The sequence below is a fragment of the Scomber japonicus genome, chromosome 8 (assembly GCF_027409825.1).
Source record: "Scomber japonicus isolate fScoJap1 chromosome 8, fScoJap1.pri, whole genome shotgun sequence".
NCBI classification, from domain to species: domain Eukaryota; kingdom Metazoa; phylum Chordata; class Actinopteri; order Scombriformes; family Scombridae; genus Scomber; species Scomber japonicus.
The window spans coordinates 15,664,245-15,680,411 of NC_070585.1; the positions used below are offsets into that span (position 1 = coordinate 15,664,245).

General features: G+C 42.7%; 2 protein-coding genes across 3 annotated transcripts in view; one reads left to right on the forward strand and one right to left on the reverse strand.

Annotated features, from left to right (window-relative positions):
- frmpd1b (FERM and PDZ domain containing 1b) overlaps positions 1–7,767 on the forward strand; it is a 14,454-nt gene extending 6,687 nt beyond the window's left edge. Inside the window, exons 7-15 of the mRNA XM_053324041.1 lie at positions 149–274; positions 403–522; positions 1,244–1,377; positions 2,190–2,316; positions 2,710–2,802; positions 2,989–3,171; positions 3,503–3,704; positions 3,931–4,896; positions 5,134–7,767. Coding sequence (XP_053180016.1) covers positions 149–274; positions 403–522; positions 1,244–1,377; positions 2,190–2,316; positions 2,710–2,802; positions 2,989–3,171; positions 3,503–3,704; positions 3,931–4,896; positions 5,134–7,706 — 4,524 coding nt within the window. The 3' untranslated portion in view covers positions 7,707–7,767. The remainder of the gene's footprint in view (positions 1–148; positions 275–402; positions 523–1,243; positions 1,378–2,189; positions 2,317–2,709; positions 2,803–2,988; positions 3,172–3,502; positions 3,705–3,930; positions 4,897–5,133) is intronic.
- A 2,666-nt stretch (positions 7,768–10,433) lies between these two features.
- slc25a51b (solute carrier family 25 member 51b) lies at positions 10,434–15,917 on the reverse strand. 2 transcript variants are annotated; one of them, XM_053323975.1, is made up of 2 exons: positions 15,767–15,917; positions 10,434–13,134 (listed from the first exon to the last, which is right to left on the reverse strand). In XM_053323975.1, exon 2 carries the CDS (start codon positions 13,061–13,063, stop codon positions 12,122–12,124), a length of 942 nt encoding a protein of 313 aa, XP_053179950.1. In that variant the 5' UTR covers positions 13,064–13,134; positions 15,767–15,917; the 3' UTR covers positions 10,434–12,121. The 2 variants fall into 2 exon arrangements, with proteins under 2 accessions (XP_053179950.1, XP_053179951.1); XM_053323976.1 differs by lacking the exon at positions 15,767–15,917 and adding an exon at positions 13,895–14,537.
- Positions 15,918–16,167: the final 250 nt, after the last annotated feature.

Below are 16,167 nucleotides of genomic sequence, written 5' to 3' on the forward strand. Positions count from 1 at the left end.
TTGATTTGTATTTCTGCTTGTATTCCCAGCCAAAGGGAATCTGGGGGGGGGGGGGGGGGGGGGTCAGATTTGACCATCTGCCATCGGCACACTGGGATGAAACATGTTTGTCTAAGGGGTCTGAACTGTTGGTTTTTCACCATTCCAGGACATTGTTCTGACTCTGAAGGATAAACTGTCCATCCGGGCCATCGAGTACTTTGCACTGGTGTTAGAGCAACAGTACAGCATCACCAAACTACTGCTGCTGCACGAAGACGAGTTCATACAGAAGGTGATGGAAACAATTAACATAAATCCACACTCAAAATACATTGTGTTATCAAAGAGAAGGAATGAAATGTGTTGCCTTTACAATCAGAGCTTGGATACATTTTTATACCTGTCTTGTTTCTCCACCAGGTGGTGCAGAAAAAAGACTCCCATGATTACAGGTGTCTGTTCAGGGTGTGTTTCATTCCCAGAGATCCCGTGGACATGATGCAGGAAGACTCCTCTTCCTTTGAGTACTTCTTTTTGCAGGTCAGACAAGCATATTTCTTTATCTACTGTACCACTCACTGTCTCAATCGCTGTCCATCCTAAACCTCCTTTAGTACATCCTCATTTATGTGACACCTACAAGCTGTCCACTTTGAGCTCAGTTATTTAAGCTTTCTCGCTACTTTGTACACGTGGATAACCAGTCTGAATGTTCACACAGGAAAAAATAATTAACATTACCGCCTGCCAAATGTTATTGTATATGTTGAATAGAGTATGATCTGCAAAAATGCTCCAATGTAAAGGAGCATTAAAACATTTGGAATGGATGTTGGAGTTAACATGCAGCTACACCTTGTTTCTCTCTATATTAGTTATCAACGGTCCTAATCTATTTCAGTATGAACATTTTTTGGCCCTTTGAGTTAATAATAGTATTTGTCACCTCCTGCATATACCAGTAAAAAACTTGATGTACTGTGATGATGAGGTTTGAGACTTTACTTCAACCTTGGATGACAAGCCTTACAGACACATGTTATCTTTGCAGATTTTTATTGCACAGTAAAGCATTGGGAGAGTCACTTATGTCGAGCTTATTGTCTTCTGCTTTGTTTAGTTTTTTTGCTATATAAATGGCAGTTGGGTATACAAGAATTGCACTCTATGTTGGTCTTTTCAGTTATACATTATTATGTTTAATGTGCATGGTCATTTATAACATCTGTGTGCATTACACTGTGACTGTGTGTACTTCTAGAGTGTCGGGGATGTGCTGCAGGAGCGTTTTGCCGTTGAGATGAAGTGTAACACTGCACTCCGCCTTGCTGCCCTGCACATGCACGAGAGGCTAGATAGTTGTGGACAGACCAGGGCCTCTATCAAGAACATTACGTGAGTTATATGTGTTTGTCATTTTAGGGTCGCACTGGTTGGACACTGATTCACTATTGTAGGTTTTTTGTCATTTTGGGGATCAAGTGGTTTTGAGCTAGTTATACTGCTGCAATCTCTCTTATTTTAAAAGTGTGCCCACTTAATTTCTAATCTATAAATGTGATGTAAAATGCCCTATTCCATATGTGTGGATTCTAAATGTTTTATTCCGTTAAACACAATGTTGCCTTTTTCTTTTACATTTCGTAGCTCAAAATGCAAAAATGCACATACAGTAAGCACAGGTCTATTTTCCAGACAACCACTTCACTAATACACTGGTCAGAAACTAATAAATTACAGTAGCAAGTAACTCTCTGCACTGCAGACGCATTGGTTTTTCACCTGAAATCATAATGATGATGCAGTCTTACAGTTACAATTAAAAGGGTATTCATTTAGTATTGCTGTTTAGTAACATCTAGTGGCAGCTGTGAGAACAAAACAAAACAAAAAACAAGCAAATATCAGCATATCAATATGTGGCACTACTTGCCAGTCTTGAGTATGTGTTTAATTATAATTTCAAGCTTACTGTTGCTTACTGTTATGTAGTGATTACTTCAGACATGTTTATTGTATCTTTGTCTCTACGTTACTATACTTACGCTTGACAGAAAAGCTAATGTTTCTTTGTATCACCATCAAAGATTAATATGCATATAATGACCTGACAAGACAGGGCACAATTAGAACAGAGAAATGACAATCATGCATTGTTCACTTATGTGTCCGTATGCTTTTCATTCCTGTGTGTGTCACAACAACAGGAAGGAGTTTGGCCTGGATAGCTTCATCTCTCCCACACTGCTGAGCAACATGAGGGAAAAGGACCTGAGGAAAGCCATCAGCTACCACCTCAAAAAGATCCAGTCCCTGCTAGAGCCACGCCAGAAGGTAGATACAGGCTGATGGATGAGTGGAAGGAAGCACAGAGAGGCGTAAAGAGATAGTCACAATTTAGTAATGGCTGTAGGGTACTTTTTAGCTGACTCTTACAGTGACAGCTAATCTCCCTGTGGTTTAACATGGTATGTGGAGTGACAGCCAGTTGGGAGAAAGATAGATTGTGGGTGGTAGAATAATGAAAATATGAATATGAGTAGGTCTGCAGCTTGGATAATGTTTCTGGGAAAATGAGTGGTTCATACAGTATTTCTCTGTGGAGAGCATTGTTCTGGTTAGTGAGTAAACCATAAAATTCTCACTGGTTTTCTGTCATTGTTGTCTGCTTGTCCTGCTCTCATTGTTATTTTTCTCTTTCCCTCTTTGTCTACATGGTGTTATAAGGTCATATCTGCAAATCAGGCTCGGTTGGCCTACCTCACTCAGCTGGGAGAGCTCATTTCTTATGGGGGACGTTCCTACCCAGCTACAATGATGGTAAGGATTAAGAGCATCATGTCACCTAGTGGGTTTGTCTATCTATAACATAAAAATTTTAAAAATTGGGTCTTACCCTCAAAGCATATTTACACATTTGTTGTCTCTCCTTATGCTCCCTCTTTCCTGCTAATTTCATTTAATTGTTTCCTGTAATACACCCTACTCCATCTTTTCTACTCTCAGCTTCAGGACAGGGAGGTGCTGGTCAGCCTGCTGGTGGGAGCAAAGTATGGAATGAGCCAGGTCATCAACCACAAGCTCAATGTGATCTCTAGACTGGTTGAGTTCAGCAGCATCAGCCGAGTGGAGTTGCTCTCTGAGTCGGACAAAGTCAGCCTACTGCGCATCTCACTGCACGACATGAAGGTATGGAAGATGCTGGATGCATATAAATGGACATTGAGATACTGAGCTCTGTTATTCATAAACATGTAGGCACTGACACTACCAAAGTGGATGTTCACTCACTACACCATATTCCTGCTACATATCGTGCTACAGTAAATATAGGTCAAGCATTTCTCCTCCAACACACAAACAATATACAGCCTAAGGGTGTGTGTGGCAGCTACATAAAGCTAATTCGCTAGACTTGAAGGTAACTCTCTCTCCCCCTTTCTCTTCCTCCATCGCCTTGTCTCCCTTATCCTTTGGCTTTAATCACTACCTTATCTTCTGCAATACCCTCCTTTCACAGCCATTTGCCTTACTGATGGACTCTCTGGCCGCCAAAGACTTAGGGTGTCTGCTGGGAGGCTACTGCAAACTCCTGGTGGATCCAAGTGTCAATGTCTTCCGTCTGGGGCGCCCAAAAGTGAGGGTGCACCGGATTCCTGCTGAAGAAGGTGTGTGTGGAAAGTTCGCCGTAATAGAGGGAGTGTGCTATGAATCCCTATCAAGTGAGCAAATACTGTTTCACTTAAAATAATTAATTTCTGACTTTGGCCATTTGATAAATATTTTTCAGAGCACATGTTGATGTGTGTCACCAGTCAGTATGGGTACAGATAGAAAACCAGTCATGTTATACTATCATAATTTAAACACTACTGTGCTCTACTCAGGAACTAACAATTTGTTTCGTGTCGGTTGTCTGTCTGGTGTGTGTTTTCCTGGTGCTGTTAGGTTATGTGTCTCGCTGCTGTAGTGACTCAGATGACTCAACAGATGAGGATGACCCAATGGATTCTCAGAATTATAAACGCCCAGACCCAGCAAGTCAGGACTGGGAAGAGAGGAGGAGAGAGGAGGAAGAAAAGAGGAGAGAGGAAGAGCGAAAAGAGAGAGAGGAGCATAAAGGCAAACAGGAAGTGAAAATAATAGTGACAACAGAAGGTAAGGAAAATGAGGGTGAAGAGGAAGGAGGCGCAACAGGAACTGGCCTGCGAATATTTAGTGTTATGGATGAGGAAATGAATCTGGAGACCACCTGGTACCACACCGATCCACGGGTCACTAGCAGCTTTTCCAGCTTGTCCAGTGGCTCTTTAAGTGCTGCCCTAGAAGACAGCAGTGCCACAGCCAAAGCCCCTTCTCGTCCAGATGCACTTCATGGGCCACGCACAGGTGACAATCTTCCAACCTTGGATGTTCACCACCCCTTCCTTTTGGAGCCAAAACGCCACCAAGGTCCCCTGCGACCAACTAACCTCAATTACCGTGGCAATGACAACTCTTGCCTTTGCTTTTCTGAGCTCTCCAAGGCTGATTTCCTCCCTAGTCCACCTGAAGCTACCAGTGATGATGATGACGATGAGGAAGAGGAAGAGCATGGCATGCATGAACTCAGACGCATTTCCAAGATCCCTAGTTCAAGAGATTTGAGAATGATTGACAGTACACCCTTTCAAAGATCACCCATTAAAAGAAAGAATAAGATCCCTCCCAAAGTCCCATTGAGGACGAGTTCAATTCCTGTGCACAAAGCAGGACATGCTGAGCACCGCCTCTCGATGGATGAAGAGGGTTTATTTCTAACTCCTTCACCCAACCCCAAACCAGCTCTTTTGGTCAAAGAGAATGCCTCTGAGTCCGAAGACGAGTTTTTTGATGCACAGGAGAGATTTACTCCCCCAGTTCCTGATCTATCAGGTTTGTTTATGGCATGTTGGTTATGACTTTGCAGATGAGTAAGACTATTTATCCTCGTTTTTGTGTATACTTGGTTTAATGTCAGCCCTTTAACTATGGTGGCATTTTTTAATGTGATAGCACCATGTGACAATACTGAGACATTAATGTGATTTAAGAAGCTGTAGGAAAGATTTGTGTCAATTCATTGATGCCTTTCCCTTTCCTTATCTTTTGATTTGTCTCTGTCTCTCGCAGATGCAGAGCTTGCTGACCGGAAGAATGCAAATCGTCTGAGTGGAAACTGGAATGGTCTTCCAGCTGTCCAAGGGAAAGAGCCATCCTCCCCCCTTGCCAATAAAGCCCAATCTACTAAAACCAAGAGTGAATTGGAGCAACTTAAAGACTCCAAAAACCAACTTAACAACCAACAACCCAGTCCACCAAAGCCATCTGAGAAACCTGAAGTTAAGGTCAAACCACCTTTGGCACCTAAGCCACAGCTGCCTCCCAAACCTCAGATCATTCCTCCCAAGTCCCCTCAACATGGGAAATCATATGCCCACTGCAATGGGGATGCCTCTGGACGTCTGTCTTCTGAACTCCTGGAGATGGAGCCTGACACGATGGAGTTCAAGTCTGTCACATCTGGTGCAGGTGGATTGCCTCTCTCGTCACCCCTGATCACAGCGGTGCGGTGCAGCAAGCAACAACTACCCATTACAACACTACAAACTGAGGAAAAGATGAAGAGGCAAGAAAACAGCCCAAAAAAGAATAAAGATCTGACACATGAGAATGGAGTGCATGTTATTTCCAAAGACAAAACATACATTCTGGATGAAGAGGAGACACTTAAAGTTGAGGGAAGAAGCAATGGAACTGCCCTACCTACAAAAAAGCCACCCAACTTACCCCCTATCCCTCGCTCCAATTCAGGTACAAAGTTAGCCATTCCCCCACCAGTACCCCCTAAGCCTACTTCTCCCACCAATCTCCACCCCTTGTCACTACCCACTAGCTCTCCTGTTTCCCCCACTGATCCAGGTAAAGGGATCTTTAAGGACAGCATAAGTCCACCAAATGGAGTTCACCCTTGGAGCAGCCGCAATGGCAGCGTCCACTCAGGACCCAGGAGGGTTTCTCTGAGCCATGAGAGCCTGTCACCCAAAAATACAGATGCACCTCTCACCCTTACCACATCCCTCATCTCAACCACCTCCAAAGGTGTTGGGGGCTTAGAAGGCAGAGAACCGGGAAGATCTGGGTCAGGATCAGATCTGAGGACCAGCTCCTCTAGCCTGGGAGGCAGATTACCAGCCTCTGCCCTTAGAGGGAAGATCCAGGCTCTGCCCTGGTACATGACACGTTCTCAAGAGATTTTGGGAACTCTGGACTATCCTTCCACTAGCTCCATCAATGGAGATACATCTGGATTTGGCTCTGGTTTGTCTGTAGCCAGTGGTTTATCAGACTTAAATAAGACCCCCGTCAAGGACAAAGAAATTGTGGCCTCAAAATCAGAAGGGAAAGGGAACCTTTTAGATGATGGAGCTGAAGTTGTCATAGCCACCATCAAAGAGGCCCAGGAAGTGACCTCACATATGAAAAACACCAGTGGGACAAACGGGTCACACCTTAATCTGAGTTTTAAAGAGAACAGTGTTCACAGTGGCAGTGTTTCATCGGAACAGCCACAGTCACGGGCCCATTCAGCAGTGGGGTTGGGAGGAGTGTCCAGCATGCAAATTGGAGGTGACTCTCCAACATCGTCACTTGCAGACAGTACTCCTCCACAGCAGCACCGTGAGGCCTGTGGCTGCCGAACTGTCTACGCCAACTGTTTTAGTGGGGACACTGAAGATGGTGTCAGCTTTGATGAGGAACTTACTGTTTATGAGTTCTCCCGCCGCACACGGCCCAAACCTGCCCGACCTCCACCTATCCCTTCACCTACAACACCCTCTCCAAACCCTAATATTCTGTCACTGCTGAGGGACAACCCTCGTCCACTGTCTACTTTCTCAACTGCGTCTTCTGAACTCAGTCCCCTAGTTTCACGTCCCGGCTCCCCTACAACCTCACTTGGTGGTCCTCTTCGTTCCCTTACCAACAAGAATTATGGTGGGTTAAAGGGAGGTTTTGCCTCCCTTCGACAAGATATAGATCAACTTCTGCTGGTGTTAGAGAGGGGAGCACTTGATCAGCCACAACAAACATCATGTCAAGATGGTGCAGGCATAAAAGTTGGGCCTGACCTAAATCACAATGGAAGTGAAGGCAGTATGACTGCAAACCTAGGTCCAAATTGTACTGGGACCTGGGATCCTACCGCCATGACAGAGGCTGAAAGGAGTCTTCTCCAGGCAGAAGCTCGACGATTGGCATCTGGGTGTCAGCGGGCCACACGTGTGGGCTGGGCTCCGGATGAAGCCCTGCGTTCTTTATCTAACAGCTTCAGTGCCCTGGTTCAGTTGTCAGCAGCTTGCCTGCGAACAAATCCGTGCCCCGGTTGTGACATCTGTCATAATCCAAGTTTGGTCCACAGGGATGAGGACGATGACAGTGTGGAGGCCATGGGCAAGCTAAAAGAGATAGTGGGCCTGTACCGTGAGTTTGTCGGGGCTGTTGAGACAGCAGGAACTGGTGCTGGGGTGGGGGGTAAGAGCGTGGGGCTCACTGGACAGAGCCAGGGGGAGAGTGATGGAGTGAGGCTACTAGCCAAACGCTGCACTGTACTCATCTCCTCTGTATTCGCACTCACACAGCTCTTCCGGACACGCACACTAGACACCCCAGACACACCGGTTAACATACCTCTCAACTTTTGATCTGTGAACTTTTATCCACTAATAACACACTGACCCTAGAGGTGTGACAAGAGGAAACAGCACAGAGCGATCTGGTGTGTAACCCCTGTATTCTTGTACAGTAAGTGCCATGCACACCACCGCACACGGACATAAAACCCACATTTCCACTTGAAAAACACATACACCAGATAAAAACCATAAATGAAGAGAGGAAACTTTGCTCGGCCTCTTCTTGGACGCATATGGACTATGCATTTGTACATATGAATTTTATAATTATCTTATAATTCTCTTATTTTATTATACAATATGTGTATGTATGTAAGGATGGATTACCCATGTACTGTATGTATTTATGTATTTATTTTTACAATATTTGCACCATGGTCTGTGATGTGCAGGTCTCTGGTGGAAAAAAAAAACTATGGATGTCACTGGAATTTTTATTTTTCCTCCTTTGAGACAGTATTATGTTATCTTTTGCTGCTTTAAAGATTTCTCCACTCCACAAGGTGTAATCTGTAAATTGTCTTTTTTCAAGTTTATTATAACTGACAAAATACAGAAAATATACTTTATCACTCCTGCACATCCTGCAAATACAGTAATTAACGGATTTGTTTTTATATGTGCAGGGACCGCACCTTTTTAAGGATTTAGTTTTTCAACATTACAGTCACATGTAAATGGGATACAACACTATACCCTTACAAAGCAGGGAGAGCACTTTTGACTGTTACAGATTGCACCTTTTTATGAGACACATAACCTTGTGTAAAGTGTTTTTTCTACCCCTTCCCCAGTCCTGACTGACTCTTGAGTGAATGCTTCTTGGAAATACTCCCATTGCCCAAATGTATGCAGTATTATAACATTAATCTAGTTTTCATCCAAAGGACAACACATATATATTTTCTGGGAATGTGTGGGTTGGGCCCAGGGAGCAAAACAGGGGATCTTATTTATGTAGTTAAAATGTTTTTGACCAGGCACAAGGGTGACTGTTAACTCTGTCCAGATGTAGCAAAGATCCAAAGTCTTAAAACACTGAGCCACTACTGTTCCCCACTATGGTTTCCTCTTTGGGCACACCACTTATTAATACCATAGTGACTGACAGATAGACTGACTGCTGTATGCTGGGATCAGAAATGTAGATATACATTTATATCTGTGTCTCTACCTTAGTTTAGGGCTATGCAAACATACCCCCCCCCTCCCCCCCCACAAACACACACACACACACACACACACAACTTGTTGCTACACTCTTGTTTTGTTGTACTAACATTAAAAACAACAATAGCTGCATTATGTTTTTTGTCTGAATATAGCAGGAGCTTTTCATTGTTTGGAATGTTGGCCTTTGTCTTGAAACTTATGGATTGCAGCATTCTGCAGAAAGTTGCATGGAATAAGCATTTGTCAATATAAAGCGTCCTGTTCATACTGATGTCTGCGAGTTGTCGGTATATTGCTCGATCAGTTTGCTGATGTACAGTGTTCACTAATCAGCTCGTCCGTATCACACGAGGCCCACTCATTTGGAGGATTTACTTTAGCCACCTACGATAACAAGAAGGTAATTAAGCCAAAATAAGTCTGCAGTTGCTGATACAAATATGATAAGGGGATAAGCTGAAATGAAATTTGAAGTTTTCAGAGACAGTGTGTAGACCTAGATAGCAGATTTATTCTTCCATATACATGACTGAGGGAAATTTTTTGCCAAGGTGGCTTTGCTTAAAAAAGCAGATGTCTGGTGTGAGATTTCAGAGCTTCCAGTTGTGATGAAGGTAATGTCCAGTAGCAGTCTCCATTACAGCATTAACATCCAAACATAGGACTCAGGAGCATCTCTAGTTGGTCATCTAATAGGCTCAAACAGTGAACGGTGCCTGTGTCACCTGTTTGTTTTTTGTGATAAAATTGTACTGAGCGCATTTCATATTAACAAGGACATTGTGTTCCTACATGAGCAGTCACTTTTCTGTACCCACAATGAAGCTGATGTACCAAGAAATGTATTGTTTCGGAATAAATTACACATTGACCTTAATGATGTTGGACATCTGGGTATTTGGGTTTTGTCTACAGACCGATTATTAAACATTAGTAGAATGTAAAAAAACAAAGATTGCACCTCAAATGACAGTCAGAAATATCTTGTTTGGTTAGAGTGAAAAGAAACACATTACAGTACAGCTGAGAGGCTTTGTAACTACATCAGCTCAACTCTCCCTGATCCCAAGTCCCCATGTCAGATTGCCCTTAATCTGATCATCATCTACAGCCTGACTTCTTGACACAGTAATCTAGAAAGTCACACTCTGCACTGTTGCACATGTAAAAACAAACATGTTCTGACAGCACAGTCCTACTATGAGTCATTGTTGTGATCAAATGCATGGGAAACAATAGCAAAGGTGTCAAAGTGAAGTATGTGTTTAATCCATCTTTCATTTTGATTCCAGTGTTAGTATGTTTATCTTAACTACAATACATCACTGTGGTGTGGATAGGGTTTGTGTTTGAGTACAAAGAATGGATTAGAGCACATGTATGGGCAAGGACAGATTAAGCAGATGAGTTATTGTAATGTATGACTCACAGGGAAGCTATTCACGCTCATGATACTCTTTACTGAAATGTCATCCGCCAACTTTTCTTGAGATTGAAGACTATTCCTTTCTGACAAAATGCGTCAGTTGACAGTTTTATCTGCATAAAACAACCACAAGACAGTCACTGGCGACATTTTTAATGGATTACTTTTCAACATTTCATTCAGTTGCAACAATTAATTTGACATTTTGTACTGATTTTGCGACTTGTGCTTCAGGGAAAGTGGTTAATTATAAACAGCATGAATCAAAATTGGAGGAGTTGTCCCACTTTCAAATCCTTACAGAATACAAAGTCATACTTTCGAAGAGGAAACCCTGGAAAATCCTGAAAAAGACCACACACTACACTGTGGACAGTCAAAAAGAAAAGAACTGAAGAAATAGGCCAAGTGATCCATTTACATGGCAGCTTGAGCTTTTTGTACAGATGAACATTACCCTCTCGTCCCCTGTCTTCTCTCTCAGCACTATTCCTGCTCAGTGTCTCTCTGTGTGTCCAAGCAGCATGCCTTTCCTCTTCGGGCTGTCGAACCCAGCAAGAGCTGCTGCACGGTGACTGGCTGCATCTACTCGAGCTTGAAATCTGAGCCCATTATGTCAACAGATGTTACAGACAGAGAGGAGCACAAGCGTGAGGGGAGATATAAGAGTGAGCAGATATACATATAGTACAAGTGACATTTAGGTTTATTGAACTGAAACAAACATTGAGCAGCAGTTTGTTTTGTATTCAATAAATGAATAGTTGCAGCAGTAGTACACGGTCAAATTAATATTATTATAGGTCTATTTTTAAAACTGCTAAAATTAAAGATTGACTCGAAGTGCAAACCTTTTCAATGGGTTTATTTGACGCAATAGAAGGTTAGATTAAATATTCATCTCACTCTCAATAAATCATAAAAACAGAGACAAAATCTGAGTGTAACTGAATGTTTTACTGACATGCACATCAATGGGCACTTGTCAAAACTCAACACATATACCCTGCCAGCAGCACTTCAGAGAATAAATCAAGACAAAATGTGTCTGACAGACGTTTCAGTAGTTGTTTTGATAGGCATAGATGAATCATGTGTAAAAAGAGAAACTGTATAAAGTAGCCTGCCCAGCATTGATATTCATTTCAACATCCATTTGATCTCATTAACACGTAGGGCTGAATGGGTGGAGAGGGAGAATAAAGAGAAATAAAATGGCCAACATTCAGTTTATTCCACTTTTTCTTGACAGTAAGTCTTGGGTATTTCAACGGGCAAATGCACAAATGTGTTTCAGTTAAGTGGCAGAAAACAGCTTCACAGAGCAAGGGCTCTTGGTCAAACAAACGATATTGATGGATATTGTCTACGAAGCACCACAGCACACAGCACATACAACGAAACAGCTTTTCCTACAAAAACAGTCCACTCCAGTAACCCTTACTTGAAACTGTGGAGAAAAAAAGTGCTGGAGTTCAGTTTGCTCCCTGAACTTTTGTACACAGAGCAAACAAGGGCATTTCAATTGGACCCTGGCACAAGTTTTGTATAGGCTAAAGGGTGCGTCCTGTTTTAACACTTAGACAACTGCAAATAGTCACAATGGCAGGTGGTTATCTAACACAAACTGTTGGCCCCTGTCAGAAGTGCATCTTCACTGCTGTCTCTCTGGAAACATCCTGCAAACAGTGCTAGACAGCAAGTGCATCAGCATTACATTACAATTTCTTTTTGCTCTCAAAAACTGACTCTTTTACTCCATACAGGTTTTTCCCTTTAAATACTTTCTCTTCCACTCTAGATTTCATCATCTCCATTCCTCCTCTCATAAGAGCTTCAGCAGCAGCTCATAGGTAGCATTAATGATCCCCCAAGAGAGGAGCGAGCGGTGGTAATTAAGGTGGGCCCCTCGGAAAAGCATGGCCAGGCTGCCACCTCTTTCTCTCCACACTGTTAGCAGCACCTCCCTGCAAGGCTGGAAGGCTCCACCCACCTGAGACTGAGCCCGAGACTTAACCACATTCAATGGATAGAACATGATGCCAAGAGCGGCCCCCAACACCCCTCCACACACAAAATCAACAACCAAGTGACCTGCCTGGCTAGAGGCCTCTGGGAGCTGCTCTTTAATGGGCCCGCGGAGCCCGAAGAAGAGCACATTGCTGGGGCCATTACGGAGGAGTATGGGCACTAAGCCACGGTAGCACTCTCTGACACCGTACTCCGTCAGAAGTGTCCTGAAGATGTGGGCTGTGTTGTTGAAGCGCCCGTGGTGCCGATGGTCTTGTAGGAGAGTCTGCACGCGCTCAAATGGCGTCAGGATGGCCTCTGCAGTTCCCGCCAATGCTGCAGCAAAGCTGCGCGTGACCAGCTCAGGCACACCGTAACCGACCCGCTCGGCCCGCTCCAGTAAGACTCTCGAGAAGTCCTCGTACAGGCCAAACATGATGGCTACTGTAGTGCTCTTCTGGAGCAGTGGGGGCAGCAGGCCCCTGTAAAGATTCCTCAGCCCATCCCTCTGGAGCTGCCGCACCGCTTCGCTGGCCAACACACCATGTAGCTGCTGGCGAAAGAGCACCTTCTGGATGGGGAAGGTCACCACAATATTGGTAAAAGCTGCAACGGAACCGCAGACATAATGCTTCCCATCAGAACCCAACCTGGAGCCCAGAGCCCCTGTTGACAGCAGGGAGTGATGTCCTTCAGTCAGGGTGGCCTGAGTCTGAGGTGTCCGGCCTGACTCAGAGTCCATGGTGCTAACAGCCATGGGAGGCTCAGTGCACCACAGCTTGTTCCACCAGCATCACATCAACACTGCTCTCCTGAAAGATATGTGTCCTGTGAGAGAGAGAAAACATTTTCACATGTACCTAACTGATTCATCTTCATTATCGTTTTAACAATTTTAAGGGGGTTTTATGTATGAGACGCAGAGAACAAGAGAGGAGTGAGAAAGATGAGGACATAAAAGCCTCAACACCCAATCAAAATGAGGACTTTGCACGCGCACGCACACACACACACACACACACACACACACACACACCCACACACACACAAACACCCACACCCACACACCCTTTAGTTAGCTATTTTTTTTTACTTTTACTTGTTTTAAACATAAATTTAAAAAAAGATATCTACTTTCATATATTTTTTTAGGAAAGAAGCCTGTAACATTAAAATCACTAATTCCTGAACTCTAACTTCAACTAAAACAGATTTACACACAACATGTAAAAATCAAATAATCAAAGCAAACCAATAAAACCAAACTACATTCAACTAAATATAGTGAAGGATTTCTTAAATATCAAACATACATAAAGCTGCACTGGTTAATCATTAATTAATTAATTAATTTCAATAATTGAATAATTGTAATTTTTTAAAGAGAAAATGCCACAAAATGTTCTACTTTTAGCATCTCATATGGGAGGATAGCAAATTGAATATCTCTGCGTTTTAAGACTGTAATTTCCTGTATGTAGACTGTATTTTCTGACATTTTACAGACAAATGACTCATCGATTGATCAAGAAAATAACCAGCAATTAGGCTAATCCATAATGAAAATAATTATTAGTTGCACACTTACATAAAACTGCAGTCTATAAAACATTAATGCATTTAATCCATTTTTTGCATATCTGCCAATGTGATCTATGTGTGAAAATATTCAGGCTCTAGATCAACCCATGTTGCCTGAAAGAGGATTCACTGTTTAACCTTGGCCACCTGCCTTCAACATGTTCTACCACGCCGCCCCAAATGTCCACTGATAAGAGTTATTATGCAAGGTAACCGATTGATAAGTGCCACATGGGTGTGGGGAAGGAGAGTAGCACAACAAGCAGCAGAAGACAAAGGGGCCATTCATACAATGTTCATGTTGTACTAGACATTCACATTAAATGTTTATTTGAGGTTTTAGCAAAAACAAATGTACTCAAATAAAAAATAAGATACTAGCAAAAAAATAAGTGTTAATACCTTTCTAAGCAAGTTGTCGAGGAGTTGTCTAAATATAGACCAAAGAGAAGACTGTGGTGGCAAAAGTTTGAGGTCATTGGAGGTCACAGCGCTTCAACCAAAATATCACACCATGAATCCTTACACACATGTTCATGCCAGTATTGCAAACCAGGCTGCAACATGTGTGAGAGCCCTTTATAATATTTGCTCGAGTATTGCTGAGGAATGATTTTACTTCAATACTGTTGACTGAGACTTTACGTTTCCTCTAACTCATTTCAGAGAGCACTATTTCACTTCACCACATTAGATTCACCTTAAAGCCGTAGGTTTTCTATCAAATGCATTATTGTAGTTTTACATCCTCAACAGCTATTATGTAATATACTTACAGATACAATATTAAAATAGTTGCGCAATTTTAGCATTGAGAATAAAATAGTTATTACACTTTTGGGATGCTGAGGTACACTTGACTGAGCTTTAATTTTGTGATGGCATATTTAAATGCACAGGAAGCAGGTATTTTAACATTTGTGTGAAGTTAAACCAAGAAAAAATGTAAAGGCGTGAAAAAAGGTTTTACTATGACATTGAGATTTTCTACTTCAGTCGGATGTTTGAGCTTCACAATACAGAATGATGTATATGCAGAGTTTGGCACGAAAAGGCTGTTTTCACATTCATCAGCTGAAACTGGAAAATTCCTCTGTAATCATTACAAAATCTAATTTTCAGGGGGTGGGTCTACAAGCATGATGTGTTACATCATAAATGGTTCAGAAGCCAATCCTGGTCCAATATTCAACTTACACAAGTGTGATGTGGAAACTTGAAGCCTGTGAAGCATGAGACAGCATGCTATTGAACTTATTCACAGATGTCATTTCAAGGATCTTAACAATGTAATTTAACATGTTTTGTGGAGAATACACTGAAGACCTTAGTTAAAGTTCAACGTAGATTATTTCCATATAATAAAACAGGAGAAACAGGCGAACACGCCCGTTCCGTGTACACGCCCTCAACTGCTTCATTGAGACTGACTAACATGTCGTATCATGCTGTCACTCACTTTAGGCACAATAATACTAACAATCACAGTTAAGGGCTCCATTATAGTAAAGACACAGTTAGTACTGTCTGTTCAGCAAGCTTAAAAAAAATCAACTAATCACGGACGAGCTAGCATGCTTAGCTCACTAGGTAGACAGCCAAATGCTAGGTTGGTCCGCGAACTTAGCTCAGTTGTGCTGGTGAAAGGGCTTCCTCGGTTATATTAATAACAGTGCATTCGATTTATATTTAACGCAACGTGTTGAAGCGTTGACACGACAAACAGGGTCACACACAACGTCTGCAAGCCGCAGCAAAACATTTGTCTTGCCTAGCATGCTAGGTGGCTAACATGTCAGGAGTCAAACCGGACAACGGCTGATTGATGACTGGTTGACAGATATTTAACGTCAAGCCGGGCTCATAAATGTGTGTTTACCTGACGTGTCCTTGTGCTGGCGCCGGACAGGTGGACTGCGGTGTGTTTTTCGGTGTAATGGGGCCGCTACTGTAGGTCGAGACTACAGTAGCAAGTGACCGAAGCAGTGCGTCTTCTGCACCTGCGCACTGACGTACATCAGATAGTACCAGCTAGATGAAGCTGCAGTTAGCTCTATTTAGCTGCCTTACGTTAAATTACATTATTCGATATAGGTGGTGGGTAGTTACTATAGATGTATTATCCATACCTTTCTCAAACAACAGGATATATATTGAGAAATTGTACACATGTGTATAAATAACATTGTTTTGGAGCCGCTTTGGTCAGGCTGCGTTTTGCCGTCGGTTGCAGTGTTGGTCGTAAAGCAGACGGATAGCATTAAAAACGTTGCGACTTCA

What these genes read in the sequence shown, in the direction of transcription:
- slc25a51b (XM_053323975.1), bottom strand. Translation starts at nt 13,063, where the DNA reads ATGGCTGTTAGCACCATGGACTCTGAGTCAGGCCGGACACCTCAGACT.